The following is a 21,529-nucleotide window of genomic DNA, read 5'->3' as shown; positions in this document are numbered from 1 at the left end:
AGGATATATTTCTTCAGAAGCCATTGAAACATTTCTTCTTTTACAGGAACTTGAGTCTTCACTTCTCTTAATGGGACATTTACAATCTCCTGGACATCCCCTCTTGCTAGATTTAGTAGGCCATGGAGGATAAAAACCAAACATAGCCAGATTTTTTTAAAAAAGCACATTGTCCATATTCTCAGAATCCAGCAACTGGTACTTTATCTAACAAATATGGAAATGTAAAACCTAATGATATTATATGAAATATGGAGTCCAAACATGGGTAAATGTATCCTCAGAGTATCTTGAAAATGTGTTACAGTGTGCTGTCAAGGGTCTATGTCTCTTCCCAGGCCAGATTTCAAAATGTCACCCACACTTGGAAAAGCTCTGCTGGACAATATTGGGAGAGTGCCATTCTGGATGAGAAGAACTGTTTGTTTTATTCCATCACCATTGTCATCACATAAGAGGCCTCATAGTGAATTAATACATGCATTTGATTAGACTTATCGTCTTTCTACGCTTATATGTCTGCTGTCTTTCTATTTTATCCTTAGCTTGGATATGTATCAAGGAGTCACATAGGATCCAGTCAATGAAAAGAGGAGCTTTTCCAAAATCCAATTCCATAGTTATGCCTGTGGAAGCCAAATAGCATATCTCATAGCAGCTTCTTGCTGGTAATTAGTTAATCCCTAGGTGCACATCAATCCAGTGAGTCAGTGCATATCTGAAAATCCAAGCAGGGGTTCATTAATTAGCAGGGGGTGGAACCACTGAAAGTTATCCTATTTGCCTCCCACAGATGTAACTCTTGCAATTTTTTGGTCATTATTTCAACCACATAAATGATGTCTCCATAACAATTGGTGCTAAGGCTTTGGCAGAAGCACTTACCATAACAATCAGGAAATCCTTGCGTTAGACTATTTCAATAGGTTTCTCACTCTCTCAGAGAGAAAAAAAAACTATTGAGGGCCTTAACTTCAAAAACAAGGAATGAGGAAGGAATTAATGTCAAAATCCCCATTTTAGCTCATAAGCTTTCTGTCTAGCTGAGACAACTAGCACGTGTTCCCGTTCACTTGTTAGGCCAATGGCAACTTATGTCAGCTATGAAATCCTGGCATAGATGTTGAACTTCCCCAGGACAATCATTCCAGAAGTGCTCAACACCAAGCCCATCTCTTTCAGCTCAGACAGAGAGGGTTGTGGGTAGCAGTGTGTGTGTGTGTGTGGCTACTGCAGCATCCCCAACCTGTCCCAAGTGCCTAACACAAACTACAAACACTCCAAATTAGTACTCACATGGACCAGAGGCACGAGAGGGGGAGGGAATTCATATTGGTAAGAGCAAACTAAACATGCCCACCCACACCCACTATGGTTCCAAGTAAACATAATTAGACTGCATTGCATTAAACACTCAGAATTTGTGCTATATCCATGTATGCATGTGCACAGACAACAAGCCCTTTTGATGTCTACTTGGTTTTTGCAAAGGTCAGGCAAAATGGATAAATGGCTACTCAATGCAGCAAAGGCCATTATTTGAGAGGGAAGGTTTAAAAAGGAACTGGCAGTAATGAACAGAGCGGGACTGGATGTACCATAAGGTGAGGTGAGTGAGCCACACCAGGCAATAGATTATAGGTGGACAGCTCTGAAGGCAGACTGGACAAATTCCCCGTGTCTGAGGAACTGAGGAATGTAACCCATGAACAGTCATGCTGAAACAAATCTGTCAGCCTTCAAGGCGTTACTTTTGTTTTTATGTTTCTTACAGCTACCTTTGACTATATATGTTCCCAATGCTATATTCCCAATGAGGCTGTGTGTGTGTCTCCAGGTTCCCGTGACTGGGCAGCACGAATGAGGCAGCGCTACTGAATGGGCACCTGTTGAGCAGAATGTGTGTTTAAATAGGATTTTGGCCTGCTCAATTTTTAGCTTGTGACATTATTTTTATTTTATTTTTCTCTGCCAGGGATGGGGAGAAAGGCTTCTGGGATTTTCTGCCTCGTGTGGCAAACCAGTGTGGCTACAGACAGATATTTGGCGCCATGATTTGGGTGGGAGGAGGCCATTTCCTCCAACTCAGGCAGCAAGCTGTCTTGGGACGGCCCTGAAGGAAAATACCAAACCAAACCAAGCGAGGGCGCCACTTTTTTCATCGCTTGTTTCTTCTCGTGTGAGAGGATAGCAAGAAAAAGTAGCGCGCCTTTCTTCCCATTCGCTGTAAACAGAGGCGTAAGTTGTCCGGAGCCGCCGCTTTCAGCTCTGCCCCAATGGCCGGGAATGAGCCTGGTAGGATGTGCTAGGAAGGTCGGACCCAAACAGGGAAGGCTCGGCCTTCTGTCGACCCGGGCGGTGCGCCCGCCCTCTTCCTCTCCCTCCCTCGCCTGCTCCCAGCCTGTGCCGACGTGGCCGGGCCGAGAGAGGAAAGTGCAGGGACGCGCGTCAGGCAGGCAACGGCTGGTCAGCGGTAAGGAGCAAGGCGGCTACTTTTCTCTCTCTCTCTCTCTCTTTTTGTCCCCCCCCCTCCAACTATGCAACCTCCTTTTCCTTTGAATGAACAGGAAAGGATTCTCCTGTTATTTTCACAAGAAAAAAAAACTTCTTAATTTAAGGAAGAGCAGACAAAACTTCACTTGCCCCATTGTCTCCTGCTGGGCGCCGTGGTGTAAGCGGGATCGGTGTCAGCCCGATCCTGCTTGCACCCCTTTCACCACAGTGCGGGGGTGGGGGGGACCTATGCATCTCGGCCTTCCTTCTGCCATCAAAGAAACAAGGGTGGGTTTGTGGGTGCACCTACAGAAGAAATCACGGAAGGGGAAGTTAGAGGCTCTTTCGGTGCGTGCTTATTACTCAAGAACTGTTTCCAAAGTTTGCAAGCTCGTATAAAATTAAATCTCGAGAAGATTTGCGCCATCGCCAGGACCAGTTTTTTGTGGCCCTTTTGGATAGGATTTCCTTCTAACTGTAATATACCGCGGAGGCAAAGGATGACTGTACTGGCAGTGACGTGATGATAATAAGTTGTTTGTGATCCCTGCTGAGCTTACATGTCTTGAAAACACACGTTTGTTTCCTGCAGTGGGTGAATCAACCCTGACTTTCACAGGATGGAAAGAGCTTTGAAGAGCATTGCATGAAAAGTTAGCAGTCAGTAGATGTCAGTCTAATCCAAGGTATTCCTTTAAGGTGCCTCTTCGACAGGGTTTTCACGGTGCCTTATTCACAAAGCTTGGGTTGGGGGCATAATGTCGTGGTCGTCCATTTCAAACTCTTCCTCTTTCCATTTGCATCTTCAGCCTTTTTTTTACTACCACAAAAATCCATGAAGCAGAGAAAAATGGAATAGTTGCATAAATGCCTTTCAAGTGATAGGATTATAAGCAGTTCTCCTCAAAGTAACCTTACAGTTCAAAGCACAAAAGGCAAACTAAAGACTCAATTGGGCATAATGAAAAGATCCCACGTTTTGTTTATTTGGGTACAGTATAGCATTCCAGATTCTCTTGGATTGCAGTTCCTTGTATTCTTCAGAATTGCCAGTTGCAGTCCAACAACATCTGCAAAGTTGCACTTTGTTCATCTTGCTGTTTAACCTGTTATTGTTATATGATGTCAAGTCACTATTAACTTCGGGTGAACCCAACAGGGCTTTCACTGTATCAGAGATATTCAAGAAGTAGTTGACCATTGCCATCTCCAACTCAGTTTGCATGGCTGAGAGGTGGTGTGAACCTGCATGTGTCTTTTCTTGAAAAATGTCTCCCTTGCCTCCCCATCCACTTTAATCAGCATCACTTTGTGGATTCAGCCACATTTCTTACCAGCTGCTCGTTTCTACTAATGAAGCAGGTCTTTCAGAGGTAAGAGATGGGGCAAGGGTGTGGGGATTCCATTCTTATCACATCCTTATGTATTTTCTTCAAAAATGTCTCTCTGGCTCTTATTACAACAAGCTGATTTATGTGAACAAGACTGACACAAGAATAAAAGCTATGTTGTTATTTTATCATTTGTGCTATGACATGACAGATGTTCCAGAATGATTAGTCAGTTGGAAGGAAAACAATAAAAAGCCTTACTTCACTTTAAAGACAAAAGGATTTATTATGGCATAAACCTTTATAGACTACAGTCTACCCCAGAAGAAGATATATTATCAGTTAATGTCACTTAATTTTGTAATGATCTGCTCTGATAACAAGCATGCTGCTAGACAGGAGTATCAAGCCATACTGGTGAACAAAGCTGAAAAAAATATTTAATAAATCAAACATCGGGAAAACACCAAGCATTTTATATTTGAAACACAATTATTTGGGTAAGTCACATTTTTGTCGGTACTTGCTGAAATCCTGTGGCTTTGCATAGTAAGTTGCTCTAAAGTAGGCCAATTGAAGAAGTGGGGATTTAGTGAATCAACACCTCTAAGTTCCTTTGAATCAGATGGACCTACTACTCTAGTTGCAACTTGCTATGCTAAAGTAAGTTGCAGCTAAAGTAGACCCATTTGGATCAATGGAACGTATGAAGGAATTGACTCACCAAATCCCCACTGATTCAGTGGACCTATGTTTTTGTTTTATCCTAGATTCCACATACAGAAATATAGACTCTGTTTCAATTTATATGACATTTATGTTCTTTTTTCCAGGCTATGTTTTTCTTTCACTGATTAACCCATTATAATGATTATAAAAAGTTGACAGTGGGATACTGTGAATTGATGAAAGTTAAGCCATCCTATTAAAACTTCTCTGACTGGTGCTCAAGAGCAGAGAAAGATGACCTCCAGTGTGGCCTAACCATCCCACTTCTCTTTTTCTCTTATTTCAAAACCTCCCTGCTTGCTTTTTTCTGCTTTGGGTACCCAGTTCGACCATATTTTATTTCTAATGAATCGGTTTTCAAATCTCATATTATATATGGCACACTTAAGCAATTGTTCCAAGCAGCAGGACTTCTATACCTAACCATTAAATTGCTCCAAAATCATTTTGTGATGTTAGGCCACAGAGGTTAAGTAAAATATGATAATCACCACTGAAAAATAAACCTAGACAAATTAATGAAGAAATGCAACTCTGTGGCCCAGTATTCATGAACATTTTTTTCACCTGCAGATAAGCCAGGAAAATCTCTAATTAACTTTTACTGCAGGTTTCATGTAGGCCCGGAAACTGTGGTCACCTGCTTCAAAGCAAGCTAAGATATAAAGCCTTGGTTCAGTTAGAGACCTCCTGGCTTTATATTGGTGAAGGGAGGATGGAGAGGTTGAATGGGAAGACTGAATACTCTTGCATATTTCAGCTGAATGTGCCAAGGCAGATTTGTTCAGTGCTGCCCTATACAGCTTTGAAATGTTTTATTTTGATCTCAATGGTAAGGGATGCATTTTAGTGTAGCATATTCTTTTATTTTATATGTACAGCCACTATAATCTGCTACAAATCTATTGCTTTCTTTCTCTTTCTGTAGAATTTAAAATGTCAGGTGGCACAAGCGATGTGTTAACTCCAGATAAAAGGGAAAAAGTACTAGACCCTGGCAGTAATGCTTCAGCTTCTGACCCAGCAACACAGAATGAAAAGACAGAACAAGCTCTACCACCAGACAGCAAACGCCATGCTCCTGAAGTCCCCAGTAATGAACAGGAGGGACACGTGATAACTTTAGAGAATCGTTCAGATGAGGAACCTTCCAATGGGAACGTCGCTGAGGACAATCCTCTTGAATGCAGTGAATCTGTGAGCCTTGAACCAGAATCTGGATCTGAATTGCCAAATGAAAAGCGTGACTCAGTAAGGAATAGATGTCTCTGTATTTACTACCATATTTTTCCATGTATACGACCCCCCACCCAGTGTGTAAGGCAACCCAGTGATTTTGTTGCTTTCCGGAGGCGGAGGAGCAGTCAATGGGCAGCCATGAAGGGTGGCCCGGTGTGGCTGCTCCTCTGCCTCCGTCTACTGCTGCCTCCATCACCTAATCGCCTCCTCCAGTGACCTCTGGGTCACATCGCCACCTTGTCCCCTGCCTGAAGGGAGCCCACAAGTGCTGCTGGAGGAGGCAATCCGGCGGCGGCGGCAACAGTCAATGGGCAGCAGCGACAGGCGGCCAAGCACGGCTGCTCCTTTGCCTCTGTCTCTGCCTCCTCTTGCTGAGCCCACAAGTGGCGCTGGAGGAGGCCTATTCCATTTTATACATGGAAGGAGGCAAAGGCAAAGGAGCAGCTGCACTCAGCCTCCTCTTGCAGCTGCCCATTGACTGCTGCCTCCACCACCGGATCACCTCCTCCGGCGCCACTCACGGGCTCCCTGCGGGCAGGGGACAAGGCCGTGACGTGAGCTGGAGGTGAGCCCCGGCAAGTCGCACTGAAGGAGGCAATCGGGCGGCGGAGGCAGCAGTCAATGGGCAGCCGTGAGAGGCGGCTGAGCGCGGCTGCTCATTTGCCTTTGCCTCCACCTCCTTCCGTGTATAAAACAACCCTCAGTTTTTCCTCTAATGATTTTAGGAAAAAGTGTCATTTTATAGACAGAAAAATACGGTAATTTCATTTTTATAATACACTCAAGGTATCCCACTTAGAACTGTTTGCACATTCCGTAGCACTATTGCTATGTTGAGCTCATCTTTGCATGTGTCCATAGTAGAGGGGGAAGAGGAGAACTTGGCACACGCTGTTTTCAGCAGCAGTCCTATCTAAAACATAGGACTGTATTACAGTACGTAGCTTAGCTTCACCTTCATGCAGCTGTGCTATGCTCTCTTTAATTTTTCTTTGCCTTATACTGAGAAGTGTGTGTGTGTGGAACTTGTTATTGTAGATAAAGGAAAATGTGGTTTACTGGTTAGAATGTTTGGCTGACCTGCCTCACAGGTTGTTGTGTAGATAGAGGAAGAGACTCATGTACAGCACCTTGGGTTTATTAGAGAAAAGATGGAATATAAATGTACTAGAAAAACAACTTCACTCCTCATTGTTGTAGCTATTTTTTATTTTTGGTAGTTCTATTCCTGGGTGATTTTGGACAGACTGCTCCTAGCGCTGCCAATCAAAAGTTATTCTGCATACCTATGCTATATTTATCTTCTCAGTGGATTTTCTGTAGTAACAAACAATGAATTAAATGTTGGAAAAAACACAGAGGGATATAAATCAAAGATGGTCTATTGGAGATGTCCAGTAAAATTCTCTGATCGGGACAAGATGTTTGCATGATAATAGTTTCATCTGGAAGCACCCTATCCCCATCTCTTTGCATTTACAAAGGAAAAGTGCAGATGTAAGTGCAATGAAGAGATATGCATTGACATCCTTTACAAGTGGAAGAGGAATGAAAAACCCCACTATGTTCCCCATAAAATGTAGATTTTCATAATGTTCTAGCATTCTTCTATGCATTGCTTAGTCTATTCCTTTAATTTTTCTGAAGATAAAATTGTTTGGTAATGCACAGTGGCTGCTACTTTAGGTTATCAGCATTCAGGTATTACTTATGGAGGGGGTTAAAATATGTCTTAAGCTGTCCCCTTTTCTGTTCTTATCATAGCATGACTTCATAGCTTTAGGAGTTTGCTTGTGACACAAAGAGACATAAACAGGATCTTTTATAATATATAATGGGTTTATTTTTTATTAGATCTCTGCCGCATTTTCTCCCATCACATAAGAGAATTAGATTAGAATAAGTAAAACAAGTAAAGGCAAAAACAAAAATATTGTTTTAGACATCAGCTAATTTTAATATAATTTAAAACAAATCAGTTTTTTTAAAAAGGAAGCATATTTCTAGATTAAAAGCCCTGTTTACAGCAAGCCTGTTTTAACTGCCAAAGGCCCACCTAAACAAAAAGATATTTGCCTGTGCAGGAAGGACAACAGGCTGAGGGCCAGTCTAGCCTCTCTTGGAAGGATATTTCAAAATTATGTGGAACATTACTCCAGAATAAAACTGTTGTGGAAATTGAATGTGTGCATACTTAATTATTCTTAAAATCCATAAACAGTAATGTATGTAAATAATCCAGTTCTGAAAATTGAGGCTAATTGACAGCATTAATAAATAAACTTCTGGCAGAATGTCCATCATGATGATGGGCAAAGACAGAACACAATCCTTAGTGCCTTTGGTGGTTGCATGTGGAAATATTTCCTCTTCATCATGCTCCGAACAGAGATGTCCACTGGCCATCTCTTCCCTCTGGTTGGATCTGTGTGAGTTGTTCTAGAGTGAGAAAGCATCCTTTCCCTACTGTATTTTAGATTTTTTTTATGTGTGGTAGGCTTCCCACAGAAACTCCACAAAAAGAGTAGCAGAGGTCAGGTTTTCCTGGGGAACAAAGCCGTCTTTCTTTCAACATGTACAACTCAGCTGTCCTTTTACTGCTGGGGAGCCAAATTGGTTGTGAAGTTATAAGGAGTCTAGCCACAACTTCTGATAGAAGGCATAGATCTTAGGTGGAGATGAGCAGGAATTCAAAAACAAATCACAGAATTTGTTCAAAAATTGCTAATTCATCAATTCGTGTTCATACAATCTGCCCCCAACTAATATGAATCTGTGAATTTTTAGTGATTTTTGATTCATCGACCTTGATGGATCACAAATCAAAATGAATCACCATTCTTCTGATTCATGACCATCTTTAATCTTAGGTATCTGGCTGTGGAGTCAAAGTTTGGGAGTTTGAATCCCCACTGTATCTTTCTGACAGAGGCTGGACTCAATGATCCCTTCCAGCTCTGTGTTTCCAAGATTATTCTAAGATTATATCTGTGCATTCTATGTCCCAGAGATTTATTGTCTCACCATCTCATGCTGACTCTCTGTTTCTCCTGTGTGTTTCTGCTAAAGTGTAGGCATGGATGCTGCAGTGGGAGATATGAATGGTGGCTAAAAGGTTAAACATAAAAATTTTCATGTACTGTAAGTTTCATGACACTTAGAGGTAGAAGCATAGGACTAGTAATATTATAATTATTGCTTGTGTGTATCATAAATAATAAAACTATAACAGCAATAACTTTCTTTCTGGTCAGCAGAATTTAATCAATTTTCAATCAGACAGCATTCATCTAATTTTTCATGCTAGAATGCTAGCTGGAAAAATACCTGATTGATTTTAGAAGGAAAGACATGTAAGCAAAGGCAGTGAGGAGAGATCATTTATTTGCTCCATTTGACAGTGAGCTAAGAGAATCAAACACATAAATAACAAATATACTTCATTCTTTCCAGGCGAAAGCATCTAGTATCTCTTAACACTGAATTTTATTGAACAAGTGGATAAAAGTCTTGTAAGCAGTAATCTTTTTAGCTTCTCTAATGCTTAATTGTGTCAATTAAATGTGTGCAGCACTCTTTGTTGATGAAGGACATGGGCTCAGTCTTTTAATGCTCACCTCACCCAATTATGTAGGATATGAGGCTATCCCTAACTTGGTGTTCTGCAGATCCAGATGTGTTGGACTTTAAAATCAGCATTGCCAGCATCTTCTCCCTGCTCCGTACTAGACCTTGCTCCTTGAAAAAACCTCTCTACCATCCCTCAATCCCTAAAAAAATTCTCCTGTCCTTCCATCCACTTGCCAGCCCAGCAGCAGGGAGCAGCAATGGTGTGAGATGACCAAAGAGGAGAAATATCTCTACTTCTTCCCTTCCTTCTCTGTTGCTTTGTGACATTGCTTTACAGTGTGCCAGGAGCAACAGTGTGATTAGCTCCTTACACTATCTCTTGGGAAGGCTCCCAGCTCCCAGGATCCACTGTGGGGTATTTTTTGCCTGGCAAGCTGAAGAGGGATAGGTGGAAGGGACAGACTAGTTTGTCCTTATGTTCCCACTGCTACTACCATCTGATTGTTGATTAAAGGAAAAAGGCAAGTGTATTTGGGAGCTGATGAGGAAGGTATTATTTTCCAAGATGTTTTTTGAAAGCACTCAAGATAATATCTGAGTTGGGTAGAAACAAGTGGGGAATAGATCAACAAGCCTATGTATTTCTTGAAGTACATTTCTACAAATGTCAGTAACTATATTCTAAAAATTCAAGGGGCTGACAGGTGTCCCTTTGTTTGTTTGTTTGTCTGTTTTCTGCAGGGCGGGGATTCAATACCAAAGGCAAGTGGATGGACAACTTGGGGAACATGGGGCAAGTCCCTGATTTCATCAGCTTCTGCCACAGTTGTTAAGTATCCAAATGAGTTAACTCATTATATAAAAATATTTAAATATATTGGCTGAAATCCTGTTCCTTAGTGTTGTTAGTTAGTTAGTTAGTTAGTTAGTTAGTTAGTTAGTTAGTTAGTTAGTTAGTTAGTTAGTTAGTTAGTTAGTTAGTTTGTTTGTTTGTTTGTTTGTTTATTTATTTATTTATTTATTTATTTATTTATTTATTTATTTATTTATTTATTTATTTATTTATTTATTTATTTATTTATTTATTTATTTATTTATTTATTTATTTATTTATTTATTTATTTATTTATTTATTTATTTATTTATTTATTTATTTATTTATTTATTTATTTATTGGCTTTCTGTTGTGACTGTAGACCAGTTGTATTTGTGGGGATCTGATGAGTCAGCTCTTCCATAAGTCTCAATGGGCTTACTTTCGTTATGACATACTATGCCAAGCAACAGGATTTCAGCCAAGGAGTTTGATTTCTTTGTAGTATGAATAAACCTTTAGAATTTACATTTATTTCTAGGTACTGCAAAATATTTTTCTCCTTCCTTTTAAAGCGAAACAAAAAGTTATAATGAAGATGCAAGTTAAAATAGAGCTGGATTTTTCTTCTTAAACTTTTCCAGCTCACTTTCCCCTGAAACCACACACACACACACACACACACACACACACACACACCACTACTACCACCACCACCACCGTTCCTTTTCTTTTCTGCAGATGCAAATTCATATTTGCAAAGTGACCATAAGGTCTGTTCACCTTTAAGGGGCTGGGGTAGGGGGAGGCTTTGAAGTGAGAATGTTTTGTCCAAGAAGGGTGGAGTACTCCTCCCCTGGATGCTTTGCAACATAGAAACTGCCACAGCTTTATAGGCAATGTTTAGTTTGACCCTAAAGCAAAACATGGTCATATAAACTGTCATGATTCAGTCTGCATGCCCGTACAGTATATTATGACATAATGACTGATGACTTGGTAAAGTTCAGCTGAAGCGTATGTGTTAGAAAGCATTGTAGTTGATGGTGATATAGGTAATGTGAAAACTCTGCCAGTACGGCTTGATTTGCAATTTATTTCACTCGTACCAATCGTCGCATGATGTTTTGTTCCTTCACTGACTGGTTGAAAGAGGAATGGCTTATCTTCTTCCCCACAACCTGTGACTAGCTCAAGGCCCCAGTGATCCAGTGGAATCAAAGATTGATGTTATCTGTATTTATTTTGTTGTAGCAGCCATCTTATGTGACCTCCTAAATCTAGTTGCAGCCGTCTGCCCAAATAAAGTTCACTCCCTCGCAATCTGATTCATGAAACCAGCTGAAGTATGTACCATGAAGCACTTTAAGTCCAAATGGTTCAACTTAACTGGTTTTGTGGACCAGCCCCTTTGTCCAAGTTCTTCAGCAATCACATTATGTTAAATCCAGTTATTCTCAACTACAGTAGACTAAAATCATTTGGATTTAGTGGCTTTACACAAATTCGTACTAAATGTTGAAGTTAGCCTAATCTCAAAAATTGATGTTTCTCCAGTCAAGCACAGCAAATGTATGCTTGCTTTGTTTGATAAAATTGCATGCAGTGAAACAGTTGGATTTGCAACTGTGTACAACTGATAAAAATGTAAATGACATAACTTTGTCCTAATATAAATCATAAAGATAAAACTTGAATTTTTGTTCAGCTATCAGCCTGATTTTAAAATGTGTGGCTTTTCTTAAACATACAAGGTTTTTAATGTTTAAATTAAATTTAAAAATTAAGTTTAAAAAAATGCAAATGGGGAATAATTTCATTAGCAATGTTTTCAAGCAGCAATTTGTATTTTTCTACTTGTCTTTGCTATTTAATTATCTCTATTGTGTATCCTAGATAAATTAATCTTTTCCAGCCAAAAATAAACAGGTTTTCCTAAGAGATTTTCTATGCAATTAGATACATGCTTTTTAAATGCTGAGGTATCAGGAAAATGGCATACAAACAAAAGTACAGGGGTGCCCCGCATAGTGACGTTAATCCATTTCGGATAAATCGTTGCTATCCGGAAACGTCGCTATGCCGGGGGGACCCCATAGGAACGCATTAAACTCTGTTTAATGCGTTCCTATGGGGACAAAACTCATTAGTATGCGAAGATTCCCCATTCAGCTGCCATTTTCACCGCCTCAGTAAGCAAGGGCAGGGCGCAGAAACGGAGCGGGCGGCCATTTTCTTCTTCCGGCGGCCATTTTGGAACCGCCGATCAGCTGTTGGGGAAACATTGCAATGCGAAGATCAGTAAGCGAAACGCTTACCGATCACCGCAATGCGATGTTTTGCCACCTAAAACATCACAACGCGATCGCTAATGTGGATTCGTCGTTAAACGGTGTGCTCGTTAAGCGAGGCACCACTGTAGTTGCATAAAAACTTCCTTGAAACTATGTTTCGCATCGTTGTATTTTCCTCTTATTCTTGGACTGGAAAATTAGGACACATTTCAGGCCATTATGTGCCACAATAAAAATTTCAAGATGTCATCAATATATCTGTATAAGGCCAAGATCTAGTAGAGATTCCTCAGTGGAACCCTGACACAGTCTGCCATTCTTGCACCTTCAAAAATTGGTGTGGAGAGCTGCAAAATCTACCAAAACTGGGTTTCAGGTAGCTTTAAGAGCCACAGGGAAGAGGCATGGGTATGGGGCAGGGAAACCTTTAATATTAGAAAAGTGCCACCAGATCACAAGCAGCAATGCTAGTCCAGCAATGGGACCGGCAATGCGATTTTTCTGATCTTAAACTACCACTGCCACCAAGGCTGCCAAGGTTTCCAGAGCTTGGCAGCCCATCGTCTCATTTTGTTGCCACACTTGGCTCAGCTTGGTACCACTCTTCTCAGTGCTCAAGGGGAGCAACCAGCTCACCTACTCTTAAGGCCAACTCTGATTTCAGTAGGATCAGTGCAACTGGTCTACAACTCTGTGTCAACCCAATCTGTATTCTTGTATTTTGGTTTTCTGAGTTAGATACTTCTATGCAGAAAAGGCAAACTAAGTTGGTAAAGCTGCTCTTCCGAGCTATTAGTATGTTTTGCTCTTGCCATTTTAAAAAGGAATAGAATACAGCATGCAACAGTACCAAGAACTGAGCTATGGTTACTATCAATGAATCTTAAAGAAGGCACAGTATACATTGAAACAATACAGAGAAGAGAAATAATGATAGCTAGACATCACCTCTTAATTGGAGTTTTCTGTTGTTCACAGTTGAAAAGGACAGTCAGGAAATGACTCTTCCAGGCTCCTTTCAGACCGAGGTTCAAGTGTCCTGATAGTGGACACATAGTCAGAAGCAATCTATATTTATTTATTATTTATTTATTGGACTTATATACCGCCCCATAGCGCTACAAGCACTCTCCGGGCGGTTTACAATTTTTAATTATACAGGCTACACATTGCCCCCCCAGCAAGCTGGGTACTCATTTTACCGACCTCGGAAGGATGGAAGGCTGAGTCAACCTTGAGCCGGCTACCTGGGATTTGAACCCCAGGTCGTGAGCACAGTTTTAGCTTGCAGTACAGCGTTTTAACCACTGTGCCACGAGGCTCTATAAACATTGGCTATGCACTTGTTCTGGAGTTTATTTACTAACAAGAATCTGCAAATTCTCTGTGTATTCATGTTGCTGATTTATTCCTGGTGCTGTGATTTTACACCAGGCAGAAATGTAGAAGGCGCAGTTATCCAGGGGTCTCTACTGATGCCAAAGGAAGTTTTTTTGTTTTGTTTTTTGTTTTGTTTTGTTTTTGCCACCTCTTTTGCTGGAAGAAAGCTGCACTTTGACTGAGGATATTAGTAGGCATCCTTCAGTCTCGAAAGACTATGGTAGCGTGCTCTGTGTGGAGGACTTGGAACAGCGTCTAGTGTGGCTGAGGAGGCCAATTCGAGAGTTACAATCTCTTCCCCACTGAAGACAAATCCAATCTGTCCCCTGTCCAGCTCCCTGGTTTTGCTTCCTTTGTGACTTCCTCTTTGCCTCAGCCTGCTGGACAAGGGTCTCTTCAAATTGGGAGAGGCCGTGATGTACTGCCTGCCTCCAGGCTGAACGATCACATGTCAGAGTTTCCCATCTGTTGAGGTCTGTTCCTAAGGCCTTCAGATCCCGCTTGCAGATATCCTTGTATCGCAGCTGTGGTCTCCCTCTGGGGCGATTTCCCTGCACTAATTCTCCATATAGGAGATCCTTTGGAATCCGACCATCAGCCATTCTCACAACGTGACCAAGCCAGCGTAGACGTCGCTGTTTCAGTAATGTATGCATGCTGAAAATTCCAGCTCGTTCTAGGACTACTCTATTTGGAACTCTGTCCTGCCAGGTGATACCAAAAATCCGTCGTAGGCAACGCATATGGAAGGTGTTCAGCTTCCTCTCCTGCCGGGCACAAAGGGTCCAGGACTCGCTGCAGTACAGGAGTGTGCTCAGGACACAGGCTCTATAGACCTGGATCTTGGTATGTGTTGTCAGTTTCTTATTGAGCCATACTCTCTTTGTGAGTCTAGAGAACATGGTGGCTGCTTTCCCAATGCGTTTATCCAGCTCGACATCTAGAGAGAGCGTGTCAGAGATGGTTGAGCCAAGGTACACAAAGTCATGAACAACCTCCAATTCTTGTGTGGAGATGGTAATAGAGGGAGGTGAGTCCACACCCTGGCCCATGACTTGTGTTTTCTTCAGGCTGATTGTTAGTCCAAAGTCTTGGCAGGCCTTGCTGAAACGATTCATGAGTTGTTGGAGGTCTTCAGCAGAGTGGGCAACAATGGCTGCATCGTCTGCAAAGAGGAAGTCCCGCATGCATTTCAGTTGGACTTTGGTCTTCGCTCTCAATCTAGAGAGATTAAAGAGCTTTCCATCTGATCTAGTCCGGAGATAGACACCTTCTGTTGCAGTTCCAAAGGCATGCTTCAGCATGACAGCAAAAAAGATCCCAAAAAGTGTTGGTGCGAGGACACAGCCCTGTTTCACTCCGCTTCGGATGTCAAAGGGATCTGATGTTGAGCCGTCAAAAACTACAGTGCCTTTCATTCCATCGTGGAAGGACCTGATGATGTTAAGGAGACGAGGTGGACATCCAATCTTGGAAAGTATTTTTAAAGGCCATCCCTGCTAACCAAGTCAAATGCTTTTGTAAGGTCTATGAAGGCCACTAAGAGTGGCTGTTGTTGTTCCCTGCATTTCTCCTGCAACTGTCGGAGGGAGAATACCATGTCAGTGGTGGATCTATTTGCTCGAAATCCACACTGTGATTCCGGATAGACTCTGTCTGCAAGCACCTGGAGCCTCTTCAGCACAACACGGGCAAGCAGCTTCCCTACAACGCTAAGAAGAGAGATACCACGGTAGTTATTGCAGTCACCCCTGTCTCCTTTGTTCTTGTACAATGTGACAATGTTTGCATCCTTCATGTCCTGTGGTACTCCACCTTCCCTCCAGCAGAGACAAAAGATTTCATACAGTTCGGTGATGATGATCTCCTTACCGCATTTCAGCACTTCAACAGGGATGTTGTCCCTTCCAGGTGCCTTGCCAGAGGTGAGGGAATCCAAGGCCGCATTTATTTCTGCTAGGGTTGGTTCGCTGTCCAGCTCTTCCAAGACAGGCAGGCACTCAATGTTATTTAATGCTTCTTTGGTTACTCGTCAGCCCTGGAAGGCAGCCCATCTAGGAGAAGGAAAACTCCAAATTTAAACCTCCACTGCCTTGTGGCTATATCCACTTATGGAAAGGGCTTCAGGAGATAACCTCGAGGCAAAATCCGGAGCCGGAGTACCGGAGGCATTTTCTTTCATTCTGCCAACTCCTGCGACGTTGCTGGAACCAGTTGTATTGGCTCTTGCCTTTCCACTGGACCATTTCAGCGATGTGGAGAGGGGGGATTTGCTGCTTGGGTAACAGCCTATCCTCCATACTATTTTACCCAGGCTTCGTGCCCTGGAGAGGACACTCCAGCTTCGCATACAGCGTCGAAACAACACGGGAAGTAGCAGTTACCGGTTATAAGTCTCTGCTCAATTGGCGTAGAGCAGGACGCCAGGGGCTACTTCTGACGGTGGGAGAGGTCATTGCACCTCACTAGGTAGATACCGCCCGCCTTAAGCTGGGCAGCCCCCAGCCAGTAAGGTGCTACCTCGCCACGGTCTGTTAACCTCACGGGGTGCGTGGGGTTTAGGGTGAAACCCGACAAGCAGATCGACAACCGTGCACCATGCAACAATCATAAGAAAACTTCTGCCCTAAAGCTGGGCACCTGGAATGTACGGACAATGACCCCTGGCTTTCCCGACTACGGCTTTTCTAACGACCTGCAAGAAATAGACGATGTGCGCAAGACAGCTGTCATTGACATGGAACTGAGTAGACTGCAGATGGACATTGTTGCCCTGCAAGAGACAAGACTGCCAGACTCGGGATCTGTCAAAGAAAAAAACTTCTCATTCTTCTGGCAGGGAAAACCATCGAATGAGACCAGGGAATATGGTGTTGGCTTTGCAGTCAGAAACACTCTCCTGAGATGCATTGTTCCACCCACTGTGGGGAGTGAAAGAATCCTGTCTCTGCAGCTCCACTCATCAGCAGGACCAGTAACCCTCATTAGTGCATATGCACCAACACTGTCATCCACTACAGAAGTGAAAGACAAATTCTACGACGATCTGGCAGCTACTATCAAAAAAGTCCCTGAAAGAGAGTCACTGTTCATTCTTGGAGACTTTAATGCTAGAGTTGGTGCTGATCACAATTCTTGGCCCACTTGTCTAGGCCGTTTTGGCATTGGAAAGATGAATGAAAATGGCCAACGCTTACTGGAGTTTTGCTGTTACTATGGTCTCTGTGTCAGCAACACATTCTTTAATACAAAGCTGCAACACAGAGTTTCCTGGAGACATCCAAGATCCAAGCATTGGCATCAGCTCGATTTGATCCTCACTAGACGTTCTAGCCTTCCTAGTGTTACGATCACACGCAGCTACCAGAGTGCTGATTGCGATACTGATCACTCCCTGGTGTGTAGTAGAGTAAAACTGCGAACAAAGAAATTGTATCACTGAGGATATAGGGTCACCCTAATCTGAGGTCCTTTCTCTCTCAGACCATGCTTCCAAATCCATTCAGATTTTATCTTTATAGCGGGAGTGCCCTCCTGATTTAATGGGTATGGGAGTGGTACATACTGTCAGTGCAAAAATAACAATGCAAATATTCCTATTCAATCCTCAAGAGCAGCAGAATTTGATAGCAAATGTATCTTGTTCTGCCGGTATCCAGTGAGATGGGATGAGAACACATTCATTTCAAACAGAAGAATAGAAACCTGCTTCTGAAGGAAATATTGAATTTGACTGCTTTGCATTTTCCCTCCATATATGTTTTGCCCTTGCACGTATTTTGTCGAGAGTGGTATTTTGCAGTGTTGCAATATCTTATATGGTAGAATGGTCTTTGGCAGATAGTTATTATTGAATTCTCAAGGTATCTCACGGGTGTTTCAGCTGGTGATCACAAAACCTTGAAGTGTTATCAGATTGTTTTTTTCTCATCCATATTCCTAGCTCTTTATTGCATCTTCCTTTAATTGGATATCACTGAAGCATAAAAACACAGAGTTTGTTAGAAACAAATAACAAATAACACTCTATCTTATCACAATGGCAATTTCTCATAAAATACTTATTTATTTTTTGATTTACAAACTGCATTCACTTGCCCATATTTTGCTGATACTGTAGAGAGAATTGTCTAACTAGAACTTTGAAAAGTTATATTTTGGACCACAGTTGCCAGAATGCCCCAACCGGCATGGACAAGTGTCCATGCTAATTGAAGGATCCTGGATGTTGTAGTAAAAAACAAAACAAAACACCATCCCTTTTCAATTTCTGGAACCAATCAGAAGAAAAACTAAGAGTCTGATCCCATTGACAATAAAAACCACTATTGTATCAGGTTCGGCTTTTTAAAGAAATCAACTCAAATTTAGGCATAGACAAAAGGTGCATGGATCTGCTAGGGGAGCGTGTTTTTCTGCTCTTCCTCCAAAGGTATGTTTAATTTGAGGTGGATGTGGAATCATTTCCTTGTATCTGAAAGTCCCTGATAGCAAAAAAACAACAACAAACAAACTTGCTCTCACTTGCCCGCCAGATTGTCTATCCTGCCAGCCAGTTGTCCCCCCCACCTGTCCGACTCTTCCCCTACCAGCCTGATCACCCTGATCATGCCCCTGACAAGACAGTCACGTCCCCCACCAGCCTGATCATCCACCTGCCCCCTCGCTCGCCCTCTGCCCCCTCAATCACACCTCCACCAGCCCAGTCACCTGCCACCAACCCAATTGCCCACCTGCCCCCTCACTCACTCACCTATCTCTCAGCCTGATCACCCACTGGCCCAATATCTCGCTAACCCCCTCACTCACACAATCATCCTCTCTGCCCAATCACCTCCTGCCAGCCCAGTCACTCCACCACCAACCCATCCGCCATGACTGATCTTGTTTTGACAGGCAGCGACAGCTGTGGGTGATGGTGGCAGAGGCAGTGGCAGCACAGGTGGCGGAGTTGTGGGGATGCACATCCTGACCCAAAAATTTTGGATGCAGGACTTTAGCCTGAATCTAAAAGAAACAATCCCTCTGCTGGTTTATTCCAGGAGTGGGTTCAGGCCCTAACTCTCTTTTATTGATGAGAGTGCCATCTGCAATCCTAAGTATGTTTACTGAGTTTAGTCTTTAGTAAATATTTGTGTGGTTGTTTACAAACAACTGAAAAGACTTAAAAGTGAAAACTTTTAAAAGGACTGCCAATTCTCTTCCTAGAGGAATCTGAGGAGTTACTGGTTTCTGAAGATCCCCAGTCTGATTTGGAACCAGTAATGGCAGGGCCAGGCTTCACAGCCCCCACCCCACCCCTGTCCCCAGAGTCATCTGTTCCTTCCTTCCAGACCAGCAGCACTCCTGGGACACAGAGTTCTTCCCAGGTCAGCAGTCAGGGGCAGGCAGTGGGTCCTTGTTTGGGTAAACATGGCAGAGGGGCCATGAGGGATCATTTCATGGTGCTCAGCAATGGCCCAAGGCTGGCATGCTGCAATACCTGCCTTGGGGTGGTCTGGAGGGGGTCAGACCCCAGGCATCTGTCCTCCACCGCCCTCCGCCAACATCCGGAGAGGCACCACCCAAGGCTCCTGTCCAGGGAAGGAACTTTGTCTGCGCTGGCTGGGAGAGGGAAAAGAGCAGCTCCAGGGGAGGCAGGAGGAGGCGCCTCCTTTCAAAAGGGCAGCCACAGGGGTTTCTGGGGCCGGGAGCATGAGGCAGGCCACACTCCATGAAGTGGCACCTGTTGGGTCTGCCATGACCCTCAGTCGGTGGTCAAAGGGCAAGGCCCAGCAGGTGGCCACTCGTCTTCTTGCCAAGACAATCACTCTGCTCGGACTTCCACTGACCATCATGGAATCCCAAGCCTCCCACTGGTTGCTGCATTTTTTGCCCCCTGGTACGACCTCCCCTCATGGAGAAGTCTCAGTTCTAGAGTGCCGCCTTCACTCTATGAGTCTGTGAGGGTGGTGGTCAGTGACCATTTTTCACGGCTACAGGGGCACAAGGTGCACTTGACAGCGGACCTGTGGAGTGGAGGTCAGCATGGCTAGCTTTCACTCATAGCCCACTGGTGGCAGCCAGAGGACTTGAGTACTGGCAGGGCATCGGTGACAGGCCTGCAGAGGGAGGCCCTTGCCCTGCCCCCAGGCTACAGGTCCATTCTGCTGCATGCACAGCACATGGAAGCTCAGGCAACAGGGAGGAACATCGCCAATGCGTTTCTGTCCGTGCTGCAGGAGTGGACACCGGAGGGGGAGGTGACCCGTGGCCACACGGTCACAGATGCTTGGCGGCATTAAACACGGTGGGCTTTGAGGGCATCATATGCATGGCACACAAATTACACCTTGTGGTGTTCAGTGCCCTCGGCCTGGGCAGCCACGTCAAGCCCAAGTGGGACACAGGCACCTGGGAGACGTGGGCACTCCTGGAGCAGTGCCGCCAACTGGTGGGCCACTTCTCCCGTAGCCTGAAAGCTGCCCGCCAGCTGCGTGAGAGGCAGGAGGAGTTGCGTCAGGAGACCCACGTTCTCCTGACAGACCTGCCCACCAGGTGGAACTCCACCTACACCACGGTGTCCCACCTGGTGGAGCAGAAGGCCGTTTTGGAGAGTGCTGGGCATCATTGTCACGGATTGGCTGGCCCTTTCCCAGATGGTGAAGGTGCTCAAGCCCTTTCCCGAAACCACGGACATCTGTGGTCATACGGCAAGCCTGGGGCAGGTCATTCCCCTAATTCATGCCCTCGATCAGTCCCTGGAGACAGTTGTGGCACCAGGATCCTCCCTCCTTCCACGGACCAGGGCTTTGGTGAACAGGTTGCAGGCAGGCATGCAGAAGCAACTCCGTCCTGTCTACAGCAACAGAGCTTACCGTATGGCCTGCCTGTGTGATCCTCGAATCAAGGGGGTCTTGGCAGCACGCACCTCAGACCTCAAGGAGGGGTGAACGGAGCTCTCCATTGAGGTCCTCAGGGCGTTGGGGGCACAATGCTTGTGTGGGGCGACGGGAACGTCAGGCGATGAGGGGCAGGGTGGTTTGCCCAAACCACAAGGAAGGTTCCATTCACCACCAACATTACTGGAGCTCTGAGGTGACCTTGGCACTTGTCTCAGAGGAAAGACAGCCAGCTGAGGAGGATTCAGCAGAGATAATGGTGCAGGAATATCTGGCTGAGCCCCCTCAGGCCCACCAATCAGATCCCCTCCATTACTGGGCTAGGAAACTAGTCATATGGCCGGAGTTGTCCAGTGTGGCCATGGACCTCCTTTCCATCCCCCCCACCAGCGTTCAGTGAGCATGTGTTTTCCCATCTCAGAGACATATTCCAACCACGCCGCTCACGTATGGATCTTGTTACTGTTGGGAGAGTACCGTTACTGTTCATCAAGGTGAACCTTCCCTTGTTGGGCTTCCCTTCACTGAACCCAAAGAGGTAGGGTTCCAATGACAATCTCTCCCTTAACACACCGCCTGCCTGCCCACCCTCCAGTCCTCCTGAAAAAAAAAGACCTGACTACTGTAAACCTGCCCCTTAGTCAGAACTCCAGCTGCCGATTCCAGTCGCCTCCTTGGGCCAAGTTCCAACCAAGTCCTGCCTGCCTGCTGGATCCAGTCAGACCAGCAGACCAAGAACTGTCAAACTCCTGCCTGCCTGCCTGCCTGCCTGCCTGCCTGCCTGCCTGCCTGCCTGCC

General features: G+C 44.2%; 1 protein-coding gene across 3 annotated transcripts in view; it reads left to right on the top strand.

Moving 5' to 3' along the window:
* Positions 1-2,181: 2,181 nt before the first annotated feature.
* The window catches only part of FAM114A1 (family with sequence similarity 114 member A1), a 45,599-nt gene continuing 26,251 nt past the window's right edge, over positions 2,182-21,529 (top strand). Inside the window, exons 1-4 of one of the 3 annotated variants that reach the window (XM_078394008.1) lie at positions 2,363-2,473; positions 3,086-3,179; positions 5,482-5,804; positions 10,104-10,191. In XM_078394008.1, coding sequence (XP_078250134.1) covers positions 5,490-5,804; positions 10,104-10,191 — 403 coding nt within the window. In that variant the 5' untranslated portion in view covers positions 2,363-2,473; positions 3,086-3,179; positions 5,482-5,489. Of the gene's footprint in view, positions 2,474-3,085; positions 3,180-4,304; positions 4,325-5,481; positions 5,805-10,103; positions 10,192-21,529 lie in introns of those variants that run through there. The other 2 variants (XM_078394010.1, XM_078394009.1) reach the window with 2 other exon arrangements.

This window comes from Pogona vitticeps, chromosome 5 (genome assembly GCF_051106095.1).
Source record: "Pogona vitticeps strain Pit_001003342236 chromosome 5, PviZW2.1, whole genome shotgun sequence".
In the NCBI taxonomy this organism is placed as follows: Eukaryota; Metazoa; Chordata; class Lepidosauria; order Squamata; family Agamidae; genus Pogona; species Pogona vitticeps.
Note: the sequence above shows the minus strand (reverse complement) of the source record. Positions and strands in the feature narration are given on the sequence as shown.